The 13,120-nt window shown below is 42.0% G+C and overlaps 1 protein-coding gene across 12 annotated transcripts in view; it reads left to right on the top strand.

The window, feature by feature from the left end:
- The window catches only part of NUP98 (nucleoporin 98), a 108,500-nt gene extending 97,762 nt beyond the window's left edge, over positions 1-10,738 (top strand). For 6 of the 12 annotated variants that reach the window (XM_023758787.1, XM_023758790.1, XM_014460725.2 and 3 more), the window contains 5 exons: positions 3,058-3,279; positions 6,576-6,817; positions 7,302-7,456; positions 9,024-9,135; positions 9,477-10,736. In XM_023758787.1, the coding sequence (XP_023614555.1) occupies positions 3,058-3,279; positions 6,576-6,817; positions 7,302-7,456; positions 9,024-9,135; positions 9,477-9,709 (964 nt within the window). In that variant the 3' untranslated portion in view covers positions 9,710-10,736. Of the gene's footprint in view, positions 1-3,057; positions 3,280-6,575; positions 6,818-7,301; positions 7,457-9,023; positions 9,136-9,476 lie in introns of all 12 variants that reach the window. The other 6 variants (XM_006094508.3, XM_023758786.1, XM_014460723.2 and 3 more) reach the window with 4 other exon arrangements.
- Positions 10,739-13,120: the final 2,382 nt, after the last annotated feature.

Here is a 13,120-nt window from a genome sequence, read left to right as displayed (position 1 = left end):
CAGGTATGTGCCCTTGACAGGATCGAACCTGGGACCCTTCGGTCCGCAGACCGACGCTCTATCCACTGAGCAAAACCAGCTAGGGCTTTATTATCCTTTTTATTTTATTAAATTTTTTATTTTTTAAAATATATTTTATTGACTTTTTACAGAGAGGAAGGGAGAGGTAGAGAGAGAGTTAGAAACATCAATGAGAGAGAAACATCAATCAGCTACTGGGGATGTGCCCGCAACCAAGGTACATGCCCTTGACCGGAATCAAACCTGGGACCTTTCAGTCTGCAGGCTGACGCTCTAGCCACTGAGCCAAACCAATTAGGGCTTTATTGTCCTTTTTAAATGTTTGTAGGATCTGTAACTATGTCTTTTTCTTTCCTGATATTAGTAATTTGGGTCTTCTCTCATTTTTCTTGATTAGTCTACCTCAATTTTTGGTTTCATTGGTTACCTCTATTATTCATCTAGTTCAAAATGGATCATAAACTTAATGTCAAACTTAAAACAATTGCTCATTGGAAGCCTGTTAAGGAATGAAAAGGCAAATTGGGAGAACATATTTGCAATTCATATATCTGGTAAAGAACTTGTATCCAGAACATAATAAAGAGCTCTCAGAACTCGATAATAAGAAAACACACAACCCAATTTAAAAATTGGGCAAAATATTTAAGCAGATGTTTCACCAAAGATCTGGATATCAAGCCATGAGAAGATGTTAAGCATCAATAGAAAACAATTGCTCATTGGAAGCCTGTTAAGGAATGAAAAGGCAAATTGGGAGAACATATTTGCAATTCATATATCTGGTAAAGAACTTGTATCCAGAACATAATAAAGAGCTCTCAGAACTCGATAATAAGAAAACACACAACCCAATTTAAAAATTGGGCAAAATATTTAAGCAGATGTTTCACCAAAGATCTGGATATCAAGCCATGAGAAGATGTTAAGCATCAATAGACAACAGGGACATGCAAATTAAAACCATCATGGGATACCACTACCCCATGGTAGAATGGCTAAGGATTAAAGAAACCTGTACCAATTGTTGTCATGGATGTGGAGCAATTGTAATTTCCATACACGGCTGGTGAAAAATAAAAAGTAATATTGGCACTTTGGAAAACAGTTTGGCAGCTTAAAAAGCTAAACATACACCTACAGACATATGGTTCAGCCATTCAACTCCTAGGTATTTACCCAAGAGGAATGAAAGCATATGCCAAGTGCTGATGATAGCAGCTTTATTTATAATGGTCCAAAACTGGAAACAACCAAAATTTTCATCAATAGGTGCATGAATAAACAAATTTGGTGCATCTGTACAATGGAATACTGTTCAGCAGTAAAAAAAGAATGAACTTGCCCTAACCGGTTTGGCTCAGTGGATAGAGCGTCAGCCTGTGGACTCAAAGGTCCCAGGTTCGATTCCGGTCAAGGGCATGTACCTGGTTGCGGGCACATCCCCAGTAGGGAGTGTGCAGGAGGCAGCTGATCGATGTTTCTCTCTCATCGATGTTTCTGGCTCTCTATCCCTCTCCCTTCCTCTCTGTAAAAAATCAATAAAATATATATATATTTTTTAAAAAGAATGAACTTTTGATACAACATAGTGAATGAATCAGAAGACAATTTTATTTAGTTCTGAAAAAGAAGAGGGGAAAAATAAAAACACCTCATAAAGTGTACCTACTATTTATTTCAGCTTATTTTAAATTCTGAAAAATGCAAACTGATCTATAATGACCGAAAGGAGAACAGTGGCTGCCTGAGAATGGTAGTTATAGGGAGGCATAGAAGAGAAGGATTACAGAGGGGCAAAAGGAAAATTTTGGCAGTGATGTGTATATTTGTTATCTTGACCTTGGTGGTAGTGTCACACGTGTATAGATATGTTAAAACTTAGGAAAATTGTACAGTTTAAATATGTGCTATATATGCAGTTTATTGTATGTCAGTTTTTTATAAGAGAGAGGTATCTGAAGGTGTCAGAAATAGACAAAAGCCAGAATGAGATAGAAACCTTACTCTCATGAAAGGTAGACTTGCTATGACAAAAACCCTTACATAAAATTCACATCCTGTCCCTTAAAAATAATCTAGAATTGCACTGTCCAGTATATGTGAATTGTGAGCTAAATTTTTAAAATATAATTACTTATTCACCCTAGCCTTATTTAAGTGTTTAATAGCTACATGTGGCTGTTGACTATCATATTGATCAAGACAGGTTATAGAACATTTTCATCTTCACACGAACTTCCTTTTGATAGCACTGGTTAAGAAGAACTCATTATTTAGGGAGGTGTTAGGAACTTATAAAATGTCTGGGGTCTTAGGTGAAAGGGAAAAGTTATTGCTTGGTAATCTAAGCTCCAGATCCTTAAAACTTGCAGGCATGGAACTTAGTTTATACAGTTTTTATGATCTGGGAATTCCAAGCTAGTAACTTAACACGTAAACTGGTTCCCCAGCGGAAGAAAAGTCAATGTCAGTGTAGGGACACTTTTAAAACCCAGGGCATCTGGGTTTCTATATAAAGACTAATACCCACTGTAGACAAAATCAAAGGTAAAAATTATAAGCCATATCCAAGTCTACATACAGACTACAGCTTACTATTCATGAAGATTAGTTAGCTGTTTAAACAAATAGGAGAGTTAGCACTTCAAGAGCTTCAGATAGAACAATTTGAAAGGTACTAAGGTATATGTTTTTCTAGGTTAAGAAAAGTGATTGACACTATAATGAATGAATTGAAGGGTTAGAGCTGTGGAGACTCCTATATGAAGATGGTAGAATATATAGGCCAAACAAATACCAGCAAACCTGTTAGATCATATAACCACAGAAGAGAAGGTGTGTCTCTCTTTTTTTGGTGGGATTTATAATCTGGCTGAACCTAGATGCAACAGTGTCAGAAGGAGACTATGAGGCATAAATGCTTCTGCTCTCAGGTGCCTGCCTTTGTTGTCTTCTGAGTGAAAACCAGTTGACATTCGTTGCAGATGGTCTGCTGGCTGGTCATGTTAACTCTTAGCACATCCTCCTTTTCAGACATTATGATCTCAACCAGCTGCTGGAGCCTCGAAGCATAACAGCAGATCCATTGGACTATCGCCTAAGCTGGCATTTGTGGGAGATGCTGCGGGCTCTTAACTACACCCATCTCTCAGAGCAGTGTGAGGGTGTGCTGCAGGCCAGTTATGCTGGCCAACTGGAAAGTGAGGGGCTCTGGGAATGGGCCATCTTTGTCCTCCTGCACATAGACAACTCAAGGTGAGTGAGAAGCCATCAAACCCACTGGGTGCATGTTACACTGCAGGGCAGTGCCAAAGGAGTTAGTCTCTTAGTGTTGAATTCAGCAAGTAAGTGTTTAGAATGTATTTCGGGTCCAGCCTTGTGATAAACCTTAAGACCTTTCAACCCACAGCCCAGAGTGTCTGTTTTCATGTGAACAGGTTAGAAATGAAACTGTCTTTGGTTGAGCTCAAATTTTATTATTTATTATAAGACCTCTCAGAAGTCTGAGAAGGGAGAAGAGATCTCTGGGAACTGCAAAGAATCTCTAGAAAGGTTCAGAGAACTTGAGAAAATTGGAATATAAAATGAGTAAGTGGAAAGGAAAGGATATGCCTGGATGGGGAAACCCCATTACCTTCGGCAGAGATGCACTTGAGTGGCGTGTTTAGAATTACAGTCGTACCTCCTTTATCTGCAGTTTTATTTTCCAAGGTTTCGGTTAACTGCAGTCAATTGGAGTACAAAAATACTAAATGGAAAATCCCAGAAATAAACAATTCATAAGTTTTAAATTGTACACCATTCTGATTAGCATGATGAAATCTTGCACTGTCCAGCATATTCATGCTGTATATGCTACCCACCTATTAGTCACTTAGTAGCTATCTTGATTATCAGATCAACTGTCTGGGTAGTGGGTGTGTTCAAGTAACCCGTATTTTACTTACTAATGGTCCCAAAGCACAAGAGTAGTAATGGTGGCAATTTGGGTATGCCACAGAGAAGCCATAAAGTGCTTCCTTTAAGTAAAAAGGTGAGTACAGTACAGTAAGATATTTTGAGAAAGAGTGAGATCACATTCACATAACTTTTATTATAGTACTAGAGGTCCGGTGCACAAATTCGTGCATGGGTGGGGGCCGATCAGGGGCAGGGGCAGGGGGGTGATCAGGGCCTGGATCAGACTGGTTGGCTGCCGCAGTGCACGTCATAGCCACTGGTCATTCTGGTTGTTCTGCCATTCCAGTCACTGGGCTTTTATATATATAGATTATTGTTATAATTGTTCGCTTTTATAATTAGTTATTGTTAATCTCTTCCTGTGCCTAATTTATAAGTTAAACTTTATCTTAGGGATGTATGTATAGGAAAAACATACCTATGTTTTTATATATAGGGTTCAGTACTAACCATCATTGCTGCCATCCACTGGGGTCTTGGAAGTGTCCCTCAGATAAGGGAGGGGACTACTATATACAGAAATAGTGTTGACGGAGCTGCCTCAGTGGGTGTGATGCAGTGGGTTAGTAGGGAGGGAGGAAGGGCCCCTACTTTTTTCTACTGGCTTTCTCCCTCCCTGGCTTTCCTTTGCCATCCACCCACTCCCAACCCTCAAGTTGGATAGTACTGCATTTACCAGTATAACCTTGCTTAGATTCATAATGCTTTGGTTCCCTTTCCTTCATGCTGTTGACTTTTGGAGGGGTTTTGTTAATGGTGGCAGCATGGCAGTACAATAATAACAAAACAAGCATTTATATAGTATTTTGTTTTATATTCCTTTTAATATGTTTATACCCTGTTGTACTTTACAAATATTAACTTATTTAATGCTCATAATAAACCTATGAGATAGACACCCTTATTTATTTTACAGATGAGCAATCCAAGGCACAGTGAGATTAAATAACCATTGCTCAGAGTCACATATCCAGTAAATGGCAGAGGGAGGCTTCCAACTCAAAACATCCAGAGTCTGTGCTTTTAATCATTGTGCTGTGCTATCTGTAATGTCATGTGGTATGGGAAGAAGTTAGTTTTGTTGTTGTCAGACTTGCCTGAATTCTGGATCCACCATATACTCACTTTGACCTAGGGTAAAGTACTCTCCAAGCCTCAGTTTTAATCTGTAAAATCATAATATTAATCCCCATTCAAAGGTGACCAAGAGATTAAAGGAGTAAAAGTATAAAGCATTTAGTGCAGCCTTCCCTTTAAGGAGTTTTGCTTTCCTCTTCCCTTCCCAGGAAGCAAAATGACCCCAGACTTTCCCTGTGAGTTTATTTAGACACTAGAGGACTGGTGCACGAAATTCATGCACGGGTAGGGTCCCTAGGCCTGGCTGGTGATCAGGGCCGATCGGGGCCTTCCTTCCCCTAGCTGCTGGCCGGGGCCTTCCATCATTCCGCACTGCCCCCGATGGTCAGCGCACGTCATAGCAAGCAGTCGTACTCCCAAGGGGACAATTTGCATATTAGCCTTTTGTTATAGGATATGGGCAGTTTCACATGGTAGAAGGCAGGCTGATTTGACAACTAATAATTCAGAGTTGGCTGTGGGGAAGCAGATCCTGTTTGCTGGGGGTGGGGGAGTGGGAGGCAGTTGTGAGATTGGGAATTCTTGAAAAACCTGGGAGTTCAGAGAAGAATCTAAGATGATAATAATTTTGGATTGAAACTTAAATTGCTGGTCACTTTGCCCAGGCAGAAAAGGACTCTCCTCAGGGGACCTTAAGAGAAACAAATAGTGAGTTTAGCCTAAATCTAGAGGTGAAGGAGAAAACGAATTAGGAAGGCTGATGGCTTTGAGAAAGAACAAGGAAATAAAAAAGAACCAGGAAGAGACTTAGAACAACTTTGCTTACTTGTACTGACCATGTGGGTGACCAAAGGGAGAAGGTTAGAAATGAACTGCAGAGGACTGCTCTGTGGAGTGTAGAATTCCCTATCCCCGTCCTGATCTATTACTAGAAAGGAAATAAAGGAGCAGTCCTAAGTAGGGAAAGCCTTTCTAGGCAGTGGCAACCTTCCCTAGAGTATTAGTTTCAGACTTTTTTGACCATGAAAATACAGTGTGCTTAGATACTTTCTATTCTATTTTAATTAAAAAATAAATGCTGCTCTAGCCAGTTTGGTGCAATGGATAGAATGTTGGTCTGCAACTGAAGGGTCCCGGGTTCATTTCCAATCAAGAGCATGTACCTTGGTTGTAGGCTTGATCCCTGGCCCTAGTCAGGGTGTGCGAAGGGCAACCAAAATGGATGTTTCTCTTTCACATTGATGTTTCTCTCTTTTGCCTCTCCCCCTCCCTTCCACTCTCTCTAAAAATCAATGGAAAAATATCCTTGGGTGAGGATTAATTTAAAAAATAAAAAATAGTAAATGCTGACATGTTGGCTTTTGGGTTTGTTCGGTTTTGTTTTTAGTGAAGTTTGAGGTGATCCACTAAGGATCAAGACCTGAAGTTTGAGAGACTGTCCCAGTTTGAGCTGTCTGAGGCAGCCTTCTCCATCAGTGAGGATGAGATTTATTCCAGCTTATCTCTTCCTACAGCCTGCGTGAAAGGGCTGTTCGAGAGCTTCTTACCCGGCACTGCCAACTATTGGAGACCCCTGAATCTTGGGCTAAGGAGACTTTCCTGACCCAGAAGCTTTGTGTGCCTGCTGAGTGGATTCATGAGGCCAAAGCAGTGCGAGCACACATGGAATCCAACAGGCACTTGGAGGCCCTCTATTTATTTAAAGCTGGTCACTGGAACCACTGCCACAAACTCATCATCCGGCACTTAGCTTCTGGTGAGTGCTTCCCTCTAGGGTCTGCGTCTCCTGGAATCACCCCAAATTATTCCACCCTCTGAACTCCACGACGAATCAGACCAGAGATGCTCATAGTATGGGACATGGCAGACGTGAATCAGACCACACCTTGTGAAAGCTCTCCATGTAGGCGAGGCTTGGCCAAAATGAGGGGCTAGAGGGGCAGGGCTGGGTAGACAGCAATACTGTTACATTATCATTTGCCAGGAATATTCTTGATATGTTCTAATTATGTTAAGCTTTGTTTATATAGGGAATTTTATTCAGCAACACCAGAAATAATCTGTTTGGAAAACTAAAGCCAGATTTTAGAGAATTTCAAATAACTACTTGATATTCTCAAGTCTGACCCAACATTGTTTCCTCTTCCTTCTTGTCTTGGCTTTCTGCCATGTTCTTCCTCTGGGTATTTTTGAGAACCATGTACTTGTGCAGACATAGTGCTCAATATTTTGTTTTTCAGATGCCATCATTAATGAGAACTATGACTACCTGAAGGGGTTCTTGGAAGACCTGGCACCTCCAGAGCGCAGTGGCCTAATCCAGGACTGGGAAACATCTGGCCTTGTTTACCTGGACTATCTTCGGGTCCTTGAAATGGTCCACCAAATACAGCAGGTACCTGAGTTCCTTTTTTTTTTAAAATATATTTTATTGATTTTTTACAGAGAGGAAGGGAGAGAGATAGAGAGTTAGAAACATCGATCAGCTGCCTCCTGCACATCTCCTACTGGGGATGTGCCTGCAACCCAAGTACATGCCCTTGACCGGAATCGAACCTGGGACCTTTCAGTCCGCAGGCCGACGCTCTATCCACTGAGCCAAACCGGTTTTGGCTACCTGAGTTCCTTAACCACTGCCTGGTTTTCCTTTTCCCTGGCCCTTAGAGACCTCATAGGTCTGAGCAGCGACTTGAAAACTCATTGGCACCAGAGGTAGCACTATTGATGCAGAAGGGCATTTTGATGAGGCAATTGATGCAGCTGTTTTGACTTGACAGCTGTATCTTTTTGTGTTTATTACCAAGTAGTGTGTACAATAGACTTTCTGCAGTTTCTCTGTAGTCAGTCTCCTACTCTTGTCCAGCCCTATTTTGAATAAGCTCGGGGTGAGAGCTACAGAAAGTCAGAGATTTGGTGAGGATAATTCACACATCATTTGGTATGTTTTAAATGGCAAGCATTACAGTTATTCAGTCTTCATTAAAATGTCTTGGATCAATCCTGGAAATCATAGGGATAGATCCCCACTGTTTACAGTATAGAGACCAAACTACTAAACATAGTATTCAAGCCCCTGTAGAGGCTTTTACCTTCTTTCACTCTTGCCTTAACTCCTACCACTTCTAACCCAGATTCCAGCCTTACCAACCTGCTCTCCGCACACTAAATTACTCATAATGTTTCTAGCAAACCTTGTTTTCTTCCACTCTTTAACTCCACACTCATATTCATCCTTTAAAATCTAGATTATTGTAAGCTCTGCTTCTCTCTTTTTTCCCCTGGGAAGAGTTAACTTGCACACACTCTCTCTCTCTCTTTTTTTACTACCAAAATATTTGGTGCATTTGTCTGCTAGCATACCTGACAATATTATAGTTATGGTCTCTTTAGGTTGCCATGAGCTCCTTTTGGGAAGATCATTCTTTTAAGGTCAAAGGCAATAGAGTATAAAGGTTAGGTATCAAGTTCTGGCGCTGGCCAGTGTGGCTTAGCTGGTTGGAGCGTTTTCCAGTACACCAGAAGGTTTTGGGATTGATTCCTGGTCAGGCACATACCTAGATTGCAGGTTCGATCCCCAGTCAGTGTGCATACAAGAAGCAACTGATCAATGTCTGTCTGTCTGTCTGTCTGTCTGTCTCTCTCTCTCTTTTTTTCTTTTTCCCTCTCCCTGGCTCCTTCTCTCATCCTCCCTCCCCACTCCCTCTCTAAGATAATAAAAAATAAAGGGGGTGGGGGCGGAGAATCAAGTTCTGGAGCCCAATCCAAGACTCTACACTGTATTACTTTCCTGCTAACACCATGCCTTGTTCTCAGCAAACAGGCAGGATGGTGATGACATGGCCCTGCCGGCCAGCTCCTTGGGTCCCCCTCCCTCACCTCACTGTTGTTTCAGAGTTTTGCAGTCAGGCTGTGGATAAGATTGTGGTGATGGAGCTCCTAATGGTTTCTCTGCTGTTTTACAGGTGGAGTGCTCAGGTTATGAGCTGGAGCAGTTACAAACCAAAGTGACCTCGCTGTGCAACCGGATAGAGCAGATCCAGTGTTACAATGCCAAGGATCGCCTGGCTCAGTCAGGTAAGCCTCTAGCCCAGGGGTCCTCAAACTACAGCCCGCGGGCCACATGCAAATACAAATATTGTATTTGTTCCCGTTTTGTTTTTTTACTTCAAAATAAGATATGTGCAGTGTGCATAGGAATTTGTTCATAGTTTTTTTTTAAACTATAGTCCGGCCCTCCAACGGTGTGAGGGACGGTGAACTGGCCCCCTGTTTAAAAAGTTTGAGGACCCCTGCTCTAGCCTCTCCCTACTTTCTGCTTGCATGCCTCCTGTCTTTATGATTATTACACACACATACACCCTGTGCCCCCTTCCCCACCTTCCATCCTTTGTGCTCACTCCACTTTTTCTCTCCAGACATGGCCAAACGTCTAGCCAACCTTTTGCGGGTGGTACTGAGCCTTCAGCATGCCCCTGATGCAACCTCTGACTCTACGCCAGATCTTCAGCGGGTCCCTTTGCGCCTTTTGGCTCCCCACATTGGCCGGCTCCCCATGCCTGAGGACTATGCCCTGGAGGAACTGCGCAGCCTCACACAGTCCTACCTTCGAGAACTGACTCTTCAAGAACTGACTGTTGGGAGCCATTGAGCCCCGGGCTCCTCCCACACTCACATGCTCATTCACACTCACCACACAGAGGTCCCCTGCATTGAGTTGATCAGCACTGTTTGTCATTCTCTGAGTTGGCTGCAGAATCCATCCTCCCATCCTGCTACCCCAAGCAGTGTCCTCCAATTGTTCAGGGCTTCCTTAATGCAGAACATGGAATAAGGGCTTTTGGAACCCAAAAAAGAAGCCAAGTCTCTTTTTATCATCCTCAAAATCATTCATTTTTTTCCTTTTCTAAAAACAGTCAATAAGGCACCTTTGGTAGAATCCCCTCAAAGAACCAGGGAATTCTTTTCCACCCTTAGTCATTCTGGGTCTTCTGACCCTCCATGCCAACCTGCTACCCTACTCCTAACCCAGCCCTTTCACACTAGGACTCTTTAGGAGTGGGACAAATGTATCCTTCCTTAACAGATGACCAATCCACAGAAGGAAGGAGAATCTCTCTTTTAAGTAGGTTGATGAATTAACATTGCGTTGTAGAGCCAAGAGAGAGTTGTACTGAGTTAGGAAGCAGAACAGGGTCTTCCTGTGAGTGCCTGCCATGGAGGGGTGGATCTTCAGGGCTAGTTTGTTCCTGCCTTGAATGTTTTGTAAACACCAAACCTTCCCTGCTACCATGCAGGAGCCCTTGGTCACAGATCCCATGTCTCTGGAAAGCTCCCAGGACTCATTTGGTCCCCGGTTTTCAGTCATCTTGCTAGGCCTCCTGTCTGGATTTGCCTGGGAGTTTGTATAAAACCTGGCAGGTTGGGGAGCCCTTCCTGTCCTTCCCATTGTAGCCCAAAGCATTTCTCACCCTCCATCTACAGCCCCAGAAGGTAAAACCATCACTGAGGCAGACTTCAGGGGCAGGCAGGGGGCCTTCACTACACTCCTGCCAGCTATGGGACCCCTAGGTAACAGCTTGGGACAGACAACATGGCTACTCCTGGATCTTTATGCATGAAGATTATGTAAAGGTTTTTATTAAAAATATATATATATAAATAAATGATCTAGATTATTTTCCTCTTTTTCTGAAGCTACTTTCTTAAAAAAATAAAATGAAATGTTTATAGCATTCATGGTATTGGCTTTCCCTTTGTGTTTTTGAGCCTTCTTGCTTCAAGGAGCTTTATGGTAGTCTTATTTGATTTGCAAGCTAAAGGGAGACTGGCCATTGGTTAAAGAGAGGACAGTTTGGTCCTAAACTAGAATACAGACTAGATTAAAAAAAACTAGATTTATAAGGGCAAGTTTAAGGGTGAGGAGATGAGATTAATGATTAATCCTGACTGCTGTACATAGTATATTTATGTGCCTGGATTCCTAGTGGAGGATAGGGGAGGGGTCTCAAATTGGCCAGTGTCATATACTTAACATTCAAAGCCTCCCTGCTCTGCTTTGCGGGGTGAGGGGTGCGGGTATTTGTTTTTAAACCTTGGGTCACACTTCACCTTCCTAATTCTCAGTTTTCATTGTGTAAAGTCGATAATGTTCCCTGATGTTGCTGCTTCACAGGGCTGTTCTGAGAGGGATCGGATGAAGCTGATGAGTACTGTTTTAAGTGGTTTGGTTTGGTTTGGTTTGGTTTGGTTTGGTTGTGGGAATGGAAAATGGTAGGCCCAGTGCATGAAAATTCATGCACTGGAGGGGGGGGTCCCTCTGCCCGGCCTGCCCCCTCTCACAGTCCACGAGCCCTCAGGGGCGGGAGGTGACTGGTGATCAGAGGAAGGTGACGCCCCCATCACACCTCTGCCGCTGCCGCTGCTGGCAGCACAAGCCTCAGCCGGCCCTGGGTGGCCAAGCAGCTGCCAACCGAGGCTTGCCTGTGCCTCAGGCCAGCCCTGGGGGGTTGAGAGGACTGGGGGACTCTGGAGGCAGGCGTGCCTGCCACCCCGGTAGGGCTGAGGGGACTGGGCGCTGCCATCTTTGAGGGCGTGGCAGTCAATTAGCATATTCCCTCATTGGCTGTGGGTGCCACCATCTTTGCAATGGCGTGAGGGTCAATTAGCATATTCCCTCTTTATTAGATAGGATTACAAACACACACCTAATAATGACAAGACTAGCAAAATATATGAAGCAAAAGACAACTGAAGTGAGAAACCGCTCTACAATAATAGTTGGAGATTGTAATACTCCACTCTCGTTAATGGATAGAACAACCAGACAGAAGTAAGGAAATAGATGACTTAACACACACAAAAAACAACTATAATAGCCCTATTATAAAGAATACTTTACCCAGCACTACCATACATTCTTTTCAGGTCGTCCACACCTTTGGGAACCCCTGGACCAAACTAAAACCAAAGCTAACAGGAGGTAGGAAACAATAAAGATTAGAAAAGAGATTAGGAAAACAATTGTAAAAAATAAATGAAACTATAAATTGGTTCTTTGCAAAGATCAACAAAATTGGCAAACCTTTTGCAAGACAAACTAAAAAACCAAAGACTCAAATTTCTAAAATGAGAAAGGGGGGAATTTACTGCTGATTGTGCAGGAATATAAGAACACTGTACATCAACAAATTAGATAACTTAGATGAAATAGACAAATTCCTAGAACACAACTATCATGACTGCATCATGAAGAAACAAAGTCTGAGTAGACCTATAACTAGTAAGGAAATTGAATCAGTAATTTAAAAATCTGATAAAAGCCCAGGACCTAATGTCTTGTGAATTGTACCAAACATTTAAAGAATTATTTACCAATACTCAAATTTTACCAAAACAAAAAATTAAAGAGGTAACACTTCATAACTCATTTTATGAGGCCGCATAACCCTGATACCAAAGCCAGACAAAAAACACATTCAAAGAAGAAACTACAGGCCAATACATTTTATAAATATTGATGCCAAAAATCCCCAACAAACTACTCAAAAACCGAATTCAGTAGCATATTAAAAGGATTACATACCAAGTGGGATTTCATCCTGGAATGCAAGAATGGCTCAACATGTGGAAATTGATCAATGTCATAAACCACATTAACAGAATAAAAGTACGTGATCATCTCGCAGAAAAAAGCATTTGGAAACATTGAACATTCTTTCATGATTTAAAAAAAAGAAGTCCAATAAACTAGGAATAGAAAGAAACTACTTGAGCATAACAGCCAACCAGCAACAAGCATTCTCAGTGGTGAAGTAAAAGCGTTTTCTAAGATCAGGACCAAGGCAAGGATGTCTGCTTTTACCACTTCCATTCAATATAGTAGTGGAAGTTCTAGCCAGGGCAATTAGGCAAGGAAGACAACAAACATCCAAATTAAAAAATAATTAAAATTAAAAATAATTAAAATTAATAGTTAAAATTAAAATTTATCTCTGTTGCCCTAACCGGTTTGGCTCAGTGGCTAGAGCGTCGGCCTGCAGACTGAAGGGTCCCAGGTTCG

The sequence above is a fragment of the Myotis lucifugus genome, unplaced genomic scaffold (assembly GCF_000147115.1).
Source record: "Myotis lucifugus unplaced genomic scaffold, Myoluc2.0 scaffold_138, whole genome shotgun sequence".
NCBI lineage: Eukaryota > Metazoa > Chordata > Mammalia > Chiroptera > Vespertilionidae > Myotis > Myotis lucifugus.
The sequence above is the reverse complement of the archived record's forward strand: the minus strand, read 5'-3'. Positions and strand labels throughout refer to the sequence as shown.